Source organism: Molothrus ater, chromosome 6, assembly GCF_012460135.2.
Source record: "Molothrus ater isolate BHLD 08-10-18 breed brown headed cowbird chromosome 6, BPBGC_Mater_1.1, whole genome shotgun sequence".
In the NCBI taxonomy this organism is placed as follows: domain Eukaryota; kingdom Metazoa; phylum Chordata; class Aves; order Passeriformes; family Icteridae; genus Molothrus; species Molothrus ater.
In genome coordinates this window covers 54,492,963-54,507,157 of record NC_050483.2, presented here as the reverse complement: position 1 = coordinate 54,507,157, position 14,195 = coordinate 54,492,963, and the positions used below count along the sequence as shown (strand labels likewise).

The following is a 14,195-nucleotide window of genomic DNA, read 5'->3' as shown; positions in this document are numbered from 1 at the left end:
GACCACCGTGCCATCAGCTCCAGCAGTGACTCATTCCTGAGGAAGCTGCTGTGGATGCTGCAGCACAGAGCTGAGCCTGTGCCTGTGGCAGCAGAAAACACTGCCTTTCAAGGGTGTGCTGCCGTTCAGTGTTTTAAGAAAATATTTTTGAAGCTTTCAGTGGTGTAGGCTTTCATACATTGATTTTAGCCACGCTGAAAGATCTGAACATTTAAAAGCCTTCAGAGCAGCACAGCTCAGGACAGTGCTGCCTCAAACAGCTGGCTGGGCAGGGCTGGGTGCTGCCCAGGTGCTCTGTCCAGCTCTGTAATCTCTCTGCTGGAAGGGACACTTAAAAAAAACCCCTAATTTTCCAGCACAAGCAACAGTAAAATACACAAAATTAAATAACCTATCCATTAGTTCTGTGAGGAAGATGAATTATAAATTAGCAGCAAAACTAATTTTGAGCTGCTCAAAATCAGCGTTAGAAGCGAGGCATTAAGCTCCGAAGTGTGTCTGCAGAAGTGTGTGTTAATAAAGTAGATGTTTGGGGAAGCTGGAGGATTTTTGGCATTTCAGGATTTGCCCAGCATTCACAGGCATCTCGCCTTGATTGAAAAAAGCAAAAAATGTTGCAACTTCATTCCATACATTTTTCCCTCATCAGGGCCTGCTTATCCCACCCAGCAGAGCTCTAAGCCAGGCTGGCTGTGCTCTGGCATCCAAGCTGTGCTGTGGGAGGCAATTTAGGAGCTTCTCAGACATGTTTCAGTAGAAGCAACAAAAACTTTTTCTCTTTTGGATCTTCCAGAGGAGATCTGGAAAGTTAAATTTGGATCCACAGGGAAATTTGGGAGTTCACAATTAATTTGCAGGTAGCTCAGTTTTAGCCAAATTCCTTTTGCTGTCTTAACTGGAGTAGGCATACTCCAGGAAGTCCATTTTTTAAACTATTAAAGCTGATCTTCATTATTAAAAAATACCAGAGTGCTTTTAAATCCTGCAATGACCTTGCATTTTGAAAAAAAAATCTTTACAAGATTTATTTTTTTATTTGTTTTTCACTCCATCTTCTGCATATGCAACCAATGGTGGGCTTACAGTATGATTAGAAATCGTCCTAGAGTCTGATTGTCCCCACTCTTTTTCTTGACTCTTTTAAAAATTATAATAAATTAAATTCCACATTGTAGAATATGCATTGAAAAATTTTCAGTCTTTGAACTACAATGAAGTTGGTTTGAGGGGGTTTTGTCTGAAGAATGTTTACAGCATTCCTTCCCCAAAGGAATTTGTAATTTCAGTAATGATTGGGACTTTCAATGCTGATTGGGACTTTGTAAAACTTTGTTCTGTGGGTATATTTTCCCTCTAATCCCAGCAGAAGAAAGAGGCATTCCTGTCCAGATCTCCTGCCTTGCTCTCATTGTCACCTTTTCAAAATCCTAAGCAAATGTCAGAAGCCTGCAGTGTTTGCTTTCCACAAACACAGAGTACAGTGACACGTTCAGTTCATCAGAACTCGGGATGTCACAGCTGAGAGCTCAGGACTCAGGTTAGAAATGGTGACATTTGGAGCTTTAAACGTGCCGAGACACAAAGTGATATTTTCTCTGCGTGCCACTTCCAGAGCACAGACACCGAGTGCCTCTGGTGTCCCCTTTGGGGACATGGAGTGTCCTGGCACCTTTGGGGACACAGTGAGTGCTGGCCCTTTGGGGACACAGTGTGTGCTGGCACCTTTGGGGACACGGTGAGTGCTGGCCCTTTGGGGACACGGTGAGTGCTGGCCCTTTGGGGACACGGTGAGTGCTGGCACTCTGGGGATATGGCCTGTGCTGGCACTCTGGGGACACAGCCTGTGCTGGCCCTTTGGGGACACGGTGAGTGCTGGCACTCTGGGGACACGGTGAGTGCTGGCCCTTTGGGGACACGGTGTGTGCTGGCACTCTGGGGATATGGCCTGTGCTGGCACTCTGGGGACACAACGAGTACCGGCACTCTGGGGACACAGCCTGTGCTGGCACTCTGGGGATATGGCCTGTGCTGGCCCTTTGGGGACAGGGTGAGTGCTGGCACTCTGGGGACACGGTGAGTGCTGGCCCTTTGGGGACACGGCCTGTGCTGGCACTCTGGGGACACGGCCTGTGCTGGCACTCTGGGGACACGGTGAGTGCCGGCACTCTGGGAACAGGGTGAGTGCCGGCACTCTGGGGACACAGCGTGTGCCGGCACTCTGGGGACACGGTGTGTGCTGGCACTCTGGGGACAGGGTGAGTGCCGGCACTCTGGGGACACAGCCTGTGCTGGCCCTTTGGGGACACGGTGAGTGCTGGCACTGTGCTGGCCCTTTGGGGACACGGTGAGTGCCGGCACTCTGGGGACAGGGTGAGTGCCGGCACTCTGGGGACACAGCGTGTGCTGGCCCTTTGAGGACAGAGGCTGTGCTGGCCCTTAGGGGACAGTGCCTGTGCTGGCACCCCGGGCTGGCTGCCAGGGACAGCAGCAGGGACAGCAGGAAATGACTCAGGGTGCGCGCGGTTGCTGCTTGTGCTGAACGCGTCAGAGGCGCTTCCGGCACCCCTCGTTTCCCAGGAGAGCCACAGAAGGCAAGGCTCTGTTTTTACCATGAAATGTGCCTGAAAATGTTGGCTACCCTTTGGTTTGTGTCCCTGATCTTCTGTCAGTTGAGAGAGTCCAGTTTTGTCTTTGTGGGTACCCCCAAATGTGCCGGTCGTGTCCAAATTCCCATGGGGCTGGAGGGTTGCCAGAACTGCCCAGCCTTGAAGCTGAATTGAATTATTTTGCCATTCAAATTTTGCCAGTCTTTTCCCCTGGAATGGTGAATTTGTTCATCTCAGATTGGAAATGAGTTACAAAGTCCCTCAGTTGTCTTATGCAGCCAGCTCTGACAGGTAGTGAGGGCTCAAGTGGCCCAAAGCACCTGCCCAAAAGAAAAAGTCCTGGAAGGTGGAGCCCAGCACCTTTGGAACCCCAGTAGTTCATTTCCCTGCTGAATCACAAGGGCTGAACCCTTTTTTTTTCCCATTCTGTACCTTGGACAGGGCTGTAAAATCTGCTAATATGAGGGAAAGATGACGTATTCATCCTTCTCCCAGAGTAACAGTGCCAAACAGTTTTCCATCCATTCATCCAGTGCTCACACAAGCAAAGGCAGAGTTAAAAGCCCAGAGGAAAAGAGGGCTCTGATGCATCAGTGAATGTTATACATATTACAAGCTGCCCCCTAAAGCCCCTCTGCAGGCCCCTGCTTGTCTGAAGGCATAAAAATGGGATTTTAATCTTATAATTGATTTTAATAATGTTTATTACTAACCTCAACTATTCATTCACCATTTACTGGCAATTTAACATTTTGTGAGTTTATGACTACTAATTAAACCTATTTAATACATGTTTATGAGCTCTGAAAGAATATAAGGGAAACTGAAAATTAATTCAAATCTAGGGTTAACTGAAAAAGTTAACCCTATTCTGGTATACAGGTGGAGTTTCTAGCTTGGCATTGCAGAACTCCTTCCAGGGCCAGGGGAGCTGCAGAGCCACTTTAAAGGAGCCTTTTTCCAAATGCCCTGTTCCATCTACTGAGTAAGCAGGACAGAGTTCATGCCATGCTAATAGCACTGAGGTATCATCAGCATTACTGAAGTTATTACAGCAACTGTAATGTCACTGCTGAACAGTTTACTAGATTAAGGGTTGAAGTCTGCCAGTGCTTTATGGTATTCTTAATTCTAAGAACAGACTATGCACATCATTAAATAATTAACTGACTTAGTTTTGGAACACCCAACTTTGTTCCCTGCTTTCAACACATATCAGCTGCCATGCTTAGCATCTCTTTAAAACAAAAAGCCATATAAAATTTCCATATTCAGAATGGCCAGAGCAGCAAATAGATCAGTAACTTGTGTAAAAGTTACTGCCAATGAATAAATAAAGCTGTTGCAGTTGGCAGGGAACCAGCATGGATTCTCCTGAGTGACAGTGAAGTGCATCCCCTGCGGCACCCAGGCACGCAGGAAGATGGGCAATACTTGACAGTTTCCATAAAATTTTAAAAGGGCAGGAATTTACACCATTATTCACATCCTGAACTGCACCACTGCTGAGCTTTTACAAGCAGGGTGTGCAGGGTGTAAGGGTGGCTGGATGAAGCCAACGTGTCCTGTGACAATCAGCTTCCACAAGGTGATTTATTTCAGCCAGAAATCAATCCCAGAATGAAGCACTTTGCTGCCTCCACCCCTATCACCACAGCAGGCTTCACCAGACAGAAATTAAAACACTTTTATTCTGCTAAACCCCGCTGAAAGTCCCCAAATGAAGAAAGGCTCTTCTCATTACAGCCAGCAGTGGCAAAGCCACAGGTCTCAGCTGATCCAAACTGGGACAATATGAGGAGAGATGGTGGCAAGGCACATTACAACACACCTGAGACTTGTGCAGACCTTGGCAGGGAGAGAAGGGCTTTGATTGAAGAGGCATTAAGGCCTGAAAGGGCAGTAGTTCAGGAGAGTCCACCAGAGTTATCTCTAAGTGTGGTTGCAGCTGCAGCATTTACTGTAAGAGACACGACTCTGCAGCAAAACTTGGCAGGGCAAAATTACAAAATTTGACTTCTCAACTAGACAGGAGAAATGTCTTCTAATAACGTGGCCTTATGTCCCTCAAATACAGCAATATGTCACTTTCCTAAAGAATGTCTGTAGTCTATAGTACCAAGTCAGTAACAAAATGAAGGTAAACTGCGTTCAGTTCAAAAAAAAAAAAAAAGAAGAAAAAATTGCATTTAGTTCAACAAACATTGCTACTGAAAAATTTCATTTTTAAGTTGTGTGTAGAAAAAATCTGCTTCTTCCTTGGGATTGTTATACACTGTGTGTTTTCATTTGATGACGGGGTCTTCAAAAAGAGGTTACAGGTGAAAAGGTGACCATGTCTGGAGTCCGGTGACACAGAAAGCTGAGTGAAAAAGAAAAACTTAATTAATTTTTCCATCCTATAGGAGGTTAATCACTTTGCATATGCCAACCTAATTTTTATAAATTTTCATTAAAATAATATTTTATAAATTTATTTTAATTTTTTAGAGGAAAAAATGGACATAAATATGAAGATAAATGGAAAACATCCCATTGTAAGATTTGACTTACTTCAAATTAGAAATAGCAACATATGGTTTTTAATGAATTTTTCTTTGAGACACCAAGCTGCAGGGTTTGTTCTTTCCAGGTTATCCCAGAAAAATATTGTCCTTTTACCTTAACTTTGTACCACAATTCTTTTTTCTTTTGTTCCTTCATTGTCTACCTCAAACCATTTCTCCTTTGTCTAAACCCTGTTCCTGTATTTTATTTTCAATTGAAAATAAAATGTGATTTTCCATTTCCAGTGTGATTCAGCCACTGTGATCCCCCTCACGTACTCACTGAAGAAAGCAGAACTGAATTATGAAGGAACAAGTTTTTCAGTCCTTTTAAGTTTTATTTCTGAATTCTCCAGTCTATCATTTCTTATGTACAAGGTTCCCAGATCAGCTGTGTACCTTCACTGTCCACAGCAGTAAATAGAATAAAAGAGAGCAATGAAAAGTGTGTCTCAAACTCTCTGTCTCCACAACAGCTGCTCAGTTTTATTCTCCACTGAGGAAGGGACCAAGGCTTAAGTATATTCCTCCAAAATACCTTGCTAAAAAACAGAGTGAGGTGACTGAGGTGCTTGACAGCAATGGAGAATGACACAATTTTCCTTCCAGCTTGCATTGCTACAACAAGAAACAAACAAGTGCCAAGGTATCTTTCCTGAAGCAGTCAGAGAGGTTCCAAAGACCAAAAACCAACTCCACATCCAAAAGTTTTACCAGCACCAAGCCATTACATGAGAACATGTGGTGGAACAGCAGGGAGGGAGGTGCTAAACACACTCCATGGTTCTCTGGAGTTCTCACTTCCAGAGCAGTCCTTACCTTGGTCTGGATCAATGCTTTGCAGTCATTAACACTGAATCCATCAAATTGAAAGTCCTCATTATCTTTGACATTTAATTCTTCAAAAATATCAGTCTGGTTCTCTGAAACATCCTAAAAACCATAATTTACATTTTATTTATTAATTTATTTATGCATTTCTCTCTGATTTCAATGCATACAACCAAAAGAGAAGTTTCCCTCAAATAACCACTAAATTTTACTTTTTGAAGATGTATTTTTTCATGTGTCTCCCTTTTCATCAAAACAATTTTATGCCAGAACCAGTTCCACAAATGATGCCTTACATTTCAGCTTTTGTATTTTTCAGGCTCTGTACTGCATTAGTGTATAACTCTGAACTCTGTATAGAATGCTAGTTAGCTTTCTTCACATTTTGGTCAGACTAAACAATCCTTTTAGGCCTGAGAAACAAGGTCATCAACACAGCCTCAGGCCCAAAAAGTGTAAACAAAATTAAACTTGGGAGAGGAGCAAACAGGGGGAATGTGAAGCTAAAAATGGACAATTAACCTCTGATATGCAAACAGACCAAACTTATACCCATCTGAGAAAACTGGTGACTGTTGTCCATCTTGGGTGCAGCCTCTGCAAGGCTTTGCACTGCCCAAGGAGAATCCTTTGAAAGCATTTCAATAAATACCAACTTTATTATCTAACTCTGTGTAGCCTCTGCTCCAGGTAGCTCCTCAAGGCATCACCTACACACATGAATCTGTGGCTTCAATTAAAAAAAAAAGCCATTTCCAATTAGTATTATCCTTAATTAGCACCAAAGCATTGCTGAGAAATGCCTCTTAATCAGTATTGTTAAAAGCAATACAGTTTTCCAGAAATAGATAAGAATAATGATGTAAGTTTAAGCTGCCTAGGCATTGATTTAATGCTGGGGGACAAGAAAGGAATAGAATGGGAGTTTAGCTATGTTAGAGAAATGTCTCCAATTTTCTCTCTGTTAAATTACAGATCTACAAAGTGATTTTCAAGTGCAAAATAGATTTCTACCTTCAGCATCATCCTTCTGTTTGTATATAACTTGCATGAAAAGTCAAATACTCCCCTAAAATCATTGTCTTGTCAACCCCATGCTTCAGCATTCAAATAATCAATTGTAATAGTTACTTCTGAAAATTACATGTGACTAATTAATCCCAGCTAAATAACTGAATTCTAAACCATCCCTGACACCTGTACCTTCTCAAAACAAGAGATTGTTAAACAGAGACATTTCAATTTGAGATCTTTCAACGCCGCTTCTTTGGTTTCAATCCAATTTGTAAGATACTCTCCCTCAAGCCTTACAGAAACAGAGGAATAATGTGAGGAAAGGGGAAGCTGAACACACTTTCAGTTTCTTCACAGTAAAATCATCCAGTAATTACTGTAACAGCCTCTCTGATTCAGATCTGATTTTCACTTAACAGAAAGTGAAGATTGATATTGGAGGCTGACAGTTTTCTTGCACTCTGAGCAAAAAAAGTAAACAATCCTACTGCCCACACACCAGGGAGCTGCTTCTCCATCTCTACCAAAACTTCTGTACCACCAAACAACAGGGAACTGTGTTGGGCAGACTTCACTGTAAAGACAATTAAAGTGTGATCCTGCACAAGTTCATAGTTGCTTACACATGAAGATGAGAAAACACTAAGCTATTGTCTTTAAAAGCTCCCTGTTAAAAAAAAAAAAAAAAACAACCTTGTGACTCACCCAGATCTAGTCCCTCCTGCATCTGCATGTGCTGCTCACAGAAGATCAGATTCCCAGCCTAGTGTTTATGCTGGCAGAATGGATAACCATTGTTCAATTACCTTTTGATTTGCATCTACTCCGAGAACACTCAGGAGGATTTCTTGGCAATGAGATTTACTCCAGGGATGTCTTGAGCTGGGGGTATTATCAAAGTCCCTGAGTGCTCTCCATACATTTCCAGAATCCATGCTAGGAAACAAAACACACTTTGAGGTTCCCAGTGAACATGTGCAACAGTTATTTTCACTACACACAGCTGTATACTAACCTTCACCTAACAAGGAACTTGTCTTAAAACTCTTCTGCACTTGTCCAAACTGCCAGCCCAATGCACTAATGAGCTGGCATGGCAATTAGTGGGAGCAGTAAGTCAGCAGAAGTGCTTGTTTGTGCTCCTCAGATAAGAGGGGCATTAGAAGCACATCCCAGAGACTGCTACATGCCAACAGCTCACAGTGTTCAGCTGTTTCTGTGAAATGTGGGCAGAGTTCAGCCCTGTCAGCTCTGCCCTTTGCCTTCTCTGTCTCTCAAGTCTTTCTCCATCCCACAGGTCACACTTCACCCCTGCAGCACCTGTCCCACACAACAAGGCAAAGGCACTCACTGCTGAAACAGAGAGGAGAGAGCTCCCTTGGCGTGGTTCTTTGGGTTCTTACACTGCATTCATCACATATAAAAATTCAGTTGGGCTTTACTTAGTTTGCAGTTGTCATTGACCTTAGTTACTTGTCACAGTAGATTAGGAAATTTTTGTTTTTACCTGTTTTTACCTAATAATGCAGTCCCCTTTACAATTATATTTCTCCACAAGTTTGATGCTGATTAAAATACAACACATATGCAGGGAACTTGGCTGAAAGGGTGCCCACATTAGAAGTTTTACCCACTTTTCTTCTGAGTCTTAGGACATTTCTCAAGTAGGGTCTGACACTCTTTTCTAGACACAAAGCCTCCAAGTAATGAAAAAATAACTGCAACACTGTTCAGTAATTACAATACTGCTCTGAAGCTGCTGATCCTTAAAAAACATGTAATAGAGCTAGAAGTGTTCCAGCTGTTGCTGGAGAAAGGTTAGTTAATGATACTAATTGCTATTAACATAGCCCAGGAAAAAGCCAGATGCACCACAGATTCTGAAGCACATCTGGTTAAACATGAGAAGAAGTTACCAACTGGGAAAACTGAGAGGGAAGGAAAAAAAACCCAAGTTGTTAGTAGAAGCAGCAGCCTCCAATGATGAAGAAATAAGTGGGATGTGCTGTAAAGAAAGGACAAGCAAACAGGAAGAACAAGCTGCCTGTTGGGTTCTGGCATTCCAGAGGCTTAGTCATAAGGAGACACACCAACAGCAGGAAAAACCCTAAGCAGGAATTTGTAATTTTGATATATTCCCTTCATTGTTTTCCAATGGCTAAGGCACCATCCACTTCCTTTAACAACGTGCTACAAAACTGGTCTGATCTATACACTGAAAGGCATAGTACTAAAAAGATTTTTAAGTGCACCACTGATTTCTAAATTATGAAACAGTGTAATTGATGAGGAACTTTTGCTTTCCTTTTTTTTTTTTTTAACTGTTAATGTAAACTCATTACCAAAGTTGATTCTTCAAAAGTTCAGGAATCCAAACATCTTCATTATTTGCATCAAGAACTTGCTCTAAGCTTCTTATGCGCTCTCTGGACTGTGGCACAAAGACTTCTGGAAAGCCCAACTTAAATATCTCCTCATAGCTGTGGCCTTCCTAGAAAAAAAAGATATTTTTATTATATACATCATACAAACCATCCCATAGTTCATGAAGGACCTAGTCCAAAGACCTACAATAATTCTAGAGATTATCTTATTTGTTTTAGAATTACTATTACTTTTACTAGTAGAGGGACTGAGCTCATGTTTCAGTGTTTTGAGTATTTTGAGTACTTAGAATTAGAGGAAGCAAGAGTCCCAGAGTTTCTGATGAACCTTAGCCTTCAACTTCCCAGCATTTTGGTCACAGACTTGCATATTTAACACTTGGGACTCCTCCTTCTGCTCAGCTAATTCAGTCTGGGTCAAATCTGATGTATCAATTCAACAGCTTGTTTTGCCAGCTCAGTATTCAAACACTCCTAATTCAAATGTAACACACCTGCCAAATGCTACAGTTACCAATAAATACTTGCACTGTGCAAGCCTGCAAAAAAGCTGGGGTGAGGATGTTTCTGTATTCTTGCTTTGCACCGAACTTTTTCCAGCCTATGTTAAAAATCAGAGCCAGATTTAAATCCTTGTTCCTCCTCAAGGAGTGATGAGCAGGTTTGGAGGAATGACCACAGCACAGGAGGGATCCAGACAGGCCTAGTGGAAGTAAGCACTAGTAAGCGGGGTTATCTGACAACTAAGAAATACATATACAAGGGAAAACACGCATAATTTACATCCTATCCTAGGGGCATGCCATCTGGTTTGGAAGCTGTATCCTTTTATTCCTTCAAGGAAGGAATTACTGCAATTCTCCAAATAAAAGCAAATTAATTGACTTCACCACCCTGCCCAGGGACTGCAATGCAGGAGCAGCAACACTGTGTGAAAACTCAAGAATGGAGCCATTCAGTTTGGGGGTTTTGCCCAGCAATCAACAATTTAGTCTGAAAACCCTAAGCATGGATACTCCACATTTTTATAGTTTCATTTAATTGTGACTTGAACAGCTGAAATATTTCCACTGTGTCATTATAGTGAACTCAGGTGAGGTGAATACTGACAGAGTATGGATTTAATCTATGGATAAATGGGCAAAATCGACAGAACTGGTAGTGCTTCTGCACCTCTGACCATGCTTCAAGGAACAGAATCTGTGCCCACTGCTGCTCCTTCCCGAAGTAAGGCCTTGCTAAAATCCTGTCCTGATGATTCACTGCTGGGGCATTCAAAGACTCCTGGGTAAATTCCTTTGAGTCTTCCCCAAAATGTCACAGTACTTTCGATCAGTTTGTAAATTATTTCAACAGGGATACAATGGAGGATCCTGATGGATGCTCAAGAAGAAGAGCTCTCTGAAGTTACACTTGCTGAGGCATACATGGTCAAGGAAAAAAGCCAAACTTCCAGGTAGGCACCAAAAGTGAAGTGGGATGGGAGTCAAGGAAAAGCCAGGCAGCTGCTCTTGGCTTTGGGATGGGGGGGTTACAGCCCCAGGGAGAGCATCGAGGGAAGCACAGCTCTGCCTCAATGGCAGCATCTCCCTAGAGCCTTGGTGCTGCTCCAACACACATTCCAGTCACTGACTTATAGTTTAGCCAAGACAGATCAAGAGATTTTTTTTTATTACCTTTATTACTGTCTATTTCAGTGAGTGTTTCTGAAACAAAGTTTGGGTATATTTCCATTTATCTTGTGGCTTTCTACTAATTATAAAATATCAATGTACAAAGTTCATGTCAGTACTTTCTGAACAAATCCTCTATGTCCTATTATATCAAAATATCCCATGGCTTAAACACATGCACCAGTCCCTCTCTCAAAGGCCAGTGTTTAAAGAGCACGTGAAAAATCCTCGAAGTGCTCAATCCTGTAGGCAAAATACCCAGCTACTGCAAGGAAATTAATGATTGTTTCCATCTTAAAGCACATGATTTTGATCTCAACTGATGCCATTCAATTAACTGAAGCAATAAATACTCAAGGTGAGACCTCTGACCTGAGATGATTCCTAGAGGTCCCTTCCAACCCACCTGGCCTTTTTCTATTGATCACACAGAAGCCAGAGTCCCTGTCCAAAGATTTTATGATCTCAAACTAACAATGCAAAAAGCACAGGGATAAAGAACCAGCTACACATATATTCTACACTCCAAGGAATATCCAGCAGCTCTGTGGTTCTTTCTCTACCTTGAGATGAGAAAAGACAACTTGAAACTCTAAGCATGGTTAACTGATTTAACTCGTACTGGACATTTCCTTCTGCCTTTAACAAATGCAAAGTAAAGAAAAGGCTTCAGTAAGATTAAGATCTGCTGCTTTTGGAAAGAAACCAAGCAACCTGCTATATTCCATTTCAGCTTCAGTCATTACAACATTCTCTTTCTCCAACAGAAGGGCTCTTGTCCGCCACTTCCAGCATTACAAAACATTTGAGTTCTCTGTTTGTGCACACCAATAACCAGGTGTTTTGTGTATCTACTTTCAATCAGTGTGGGCAGCTTTTCCCACCTGCATCTTTGTGTTTTTACTAGTAATACCTCTGCAACAAGTAAAATTCCTAGGCAAAGGGCAAGAAATCCTGTCTCCAGGAAAGTGTCAGTCCCCTGTGCACACTAAAACTCACCCAAGAGACTACAAGCAGTAAGTTATTACTGCTACAGATTAACCCCATGGAAGTCTCAGCTGATTGTTCTCTCTTTTCAAATGTTGTCATTTAGGATGAAAGTAGTAAGAACAAGGAGATCTTGTTCTGTATTTCTATGTTCTTTCTGCCCTTTTGCTACTTTCCTTCCCTTTGCTGATGCATGTTTGGTCCACATGGAAACACATTTATCCCCACAATATATAACCCTTCACCTGAACTTTTTTTTGTGCTGATAAGAATTCATTGCATTATTTACTCAAAATTTTAGCTCTAACATTGTAAGACTGAATGTTATATCCTATGCTAAAATATGAATTATATTATTTTTACTAATGTCTTGTGTGTCACCACCACACTAAAATTCCAGAAAAACCGTTGATATTATTCAGAGAGTATACTAAATAACAAAAATACATTGTTTTTGCCAATTTCTAACTCAATGATAGGTGGGTTTACCTCAATAAGTTTGCAGACAACTCACAGAATTTCTGTCCACCCCGCTTTTGTCACCCACCTTCCCGATTTGTTGTTTCTTATGCTCTTTCTCGTCTAAATTTTACACTGCATGTCCTTCAGGGCAAGGTTCATGGTGCCTACGTGCTTCCTTGCCTATGTGCCTACTTATTCCTAGTGCCTAGAAGCAAAACAGTGCATTACATTCTTTAAAGCTCTCCAGCAGCACAGCTTAAGTATTTGTCAAACACTGCAAAGAAGTTGCTTTTGTTCCACTTGAGGTAGCTGCGAAGTAGCTGGACAATTTCTCTGCATGTGCAGATTACCCACTACAGAGAAGACAGATACAGACCCGGAGGTGTAGGAAGCAGAAACACGAACATTTCAGGTCCTTGGTTTGCTGGGCACACGTACCTCACCCAGAGAGCCCGAAGCCTCCTGCATGCCCTGGCACAGAGATGGCTCCGCACACACGTGGGCAGCAGAAATGCTGCTCAGCTCCAGATCGGCTCCCCGATTTGTTGCTGACTTCACCAAAACTTCAGGTTTATCACTGAATCTCTCTGATTTGTCTACGGGCTCCGTGAAGCCTTCAAAATCACCCCAGGAACCACTGGGTTCTGAGGTACTAAAGCTGCTCTCAGAAAACTCCTCGCAACTTCTCCCTTCGCTGCTCATTGCAGGGAGGCTTTGCTGCGTTGCTTCAAGATTAACAATTTCTTCATTCCTTGTTCTTCCGTTCCAGTCACAGCCATTTTCATTGAGACACACTCCACCTGCCTCAGCTGCCAGGTCTTTTGGAGGCTCACAGTGCGGTACGTCCGTGTTACCAAGACTTTCTACCACCGACAAGTTCTGCATCTCTGTTCAAGAGAACAAAAATTATTTGTTGAAATCTGCACTGCAAAAAGGTTACTGAAGTTCAGTTGCATCAGAAATATGAGTGTTTCCAAAACAAAATCAAATTCTTCATTTCACTCCAAAGAATAACAACACTGCTGAAACAAAACAGGATGTCCTTCAGCCTCTCCTCCAGTACTCGGCATGTGCAGTTATTCGGCCTCACTTTCTGTGCAGAGTATTAAGCCTGCAAAGAAAGGATTATAAATAAATACCTCTGTGATAAGGCCTGTGTAGGAATAAAGATAGCTGATAAGGTAGGAAAGAATGCCTGGGTTAAAATAAACACATTCCAGCATTATCCACTGAAAATTGCTGTAGGCAAAATTATTTAAAATTTACACAGAACTATCTGCCCACACCACAAGAAAGCCATTAAAGTAGTGAACAATACCCAGCAAATACATAACAGAAGTCACTGGATTATTAACTCAGAACTGACTGAGCACACTGGAGACAAACTAAAACAACTACAGTCAACATCCAACACTTTAAAAATATTTTCTGTGACTACTTCATCCACCTCGTGCAAACTCAAATAATGCAAACTCAAATAATGCAAACTCAAATAATGCTATTTCTGCCGGCACAGGCTGCCCCATCCCAAAGACTAGAACCCTGTAAAAATACAGTATTTCCAGCTATATAGGTAATTGAGACAGATCTAATAAATTCAGTTTGGCATCTGTAAACGATACAGACCGTGCTGCATTGGCCATGTTAGGTTAACCCCATCTCCTCAAGCATTTTCCCGAGCTGGTTTGGGGG

At 42.1% G+C, this 14,195-nt stretch overlaps 1 protein-coding gene across 1 annotated transcript; it reads right to left on the bottom strand.

Annotated features, from left to right (window-relative positions):
• Positions 1-4,800: 4,800 nt before the first annotated feature.
• CLBA1 (clathrin binding box of aftiphilin containing 1) lies at positions 4,801-13,403 on the bottom strand. The gene is made up of 5 exons (XM_036384851.1): positions 12,942-13,403; positions 9,340-9,488; positions 7,804-7,933; positions 5,972-6,085; positions 4,801-4,968 (listed from the first exon to the last, which is right to left on the bottom strand). The coding sequence occupies exons 1-5, from the start codon at positions 13,386-13,388 to the stop codon at positions 4,801-4,803; spliced, it is 1,008 nt and encodes a 335-aa protein (XP_036240744.1). The 5' UTR covers positions 13,389-13,403.
• Between the last annotated feature and the right edge of the window lie 792 nt (positions 13,404-14,195).

Bases quoted from the DNA above. Each gene is read 5' to 3' on its own strand.
- CLBA1 (XM_036384851.1), bottom strand. From the start codon at position 13,388: ATGCAGAACTTGTCGGTGGTAGAAAGTCTTGGTAACACGGACGTACCG. The intron at 9,489-12,941 runs GTACGTGTGCCC...TTTTTTTTCTAG, and splicing joins CTTCGGGCTCTCTGGGTGAG to GAAGGCCACAGCTATGAGGA. The intron at 4,969-5,971 runs GTAAGGACTGCT...TTTTTCACTCAG, and splicing joins AAGCATTGATCCAGACCAAG to CTTTCTGTGTCACCGGACTC.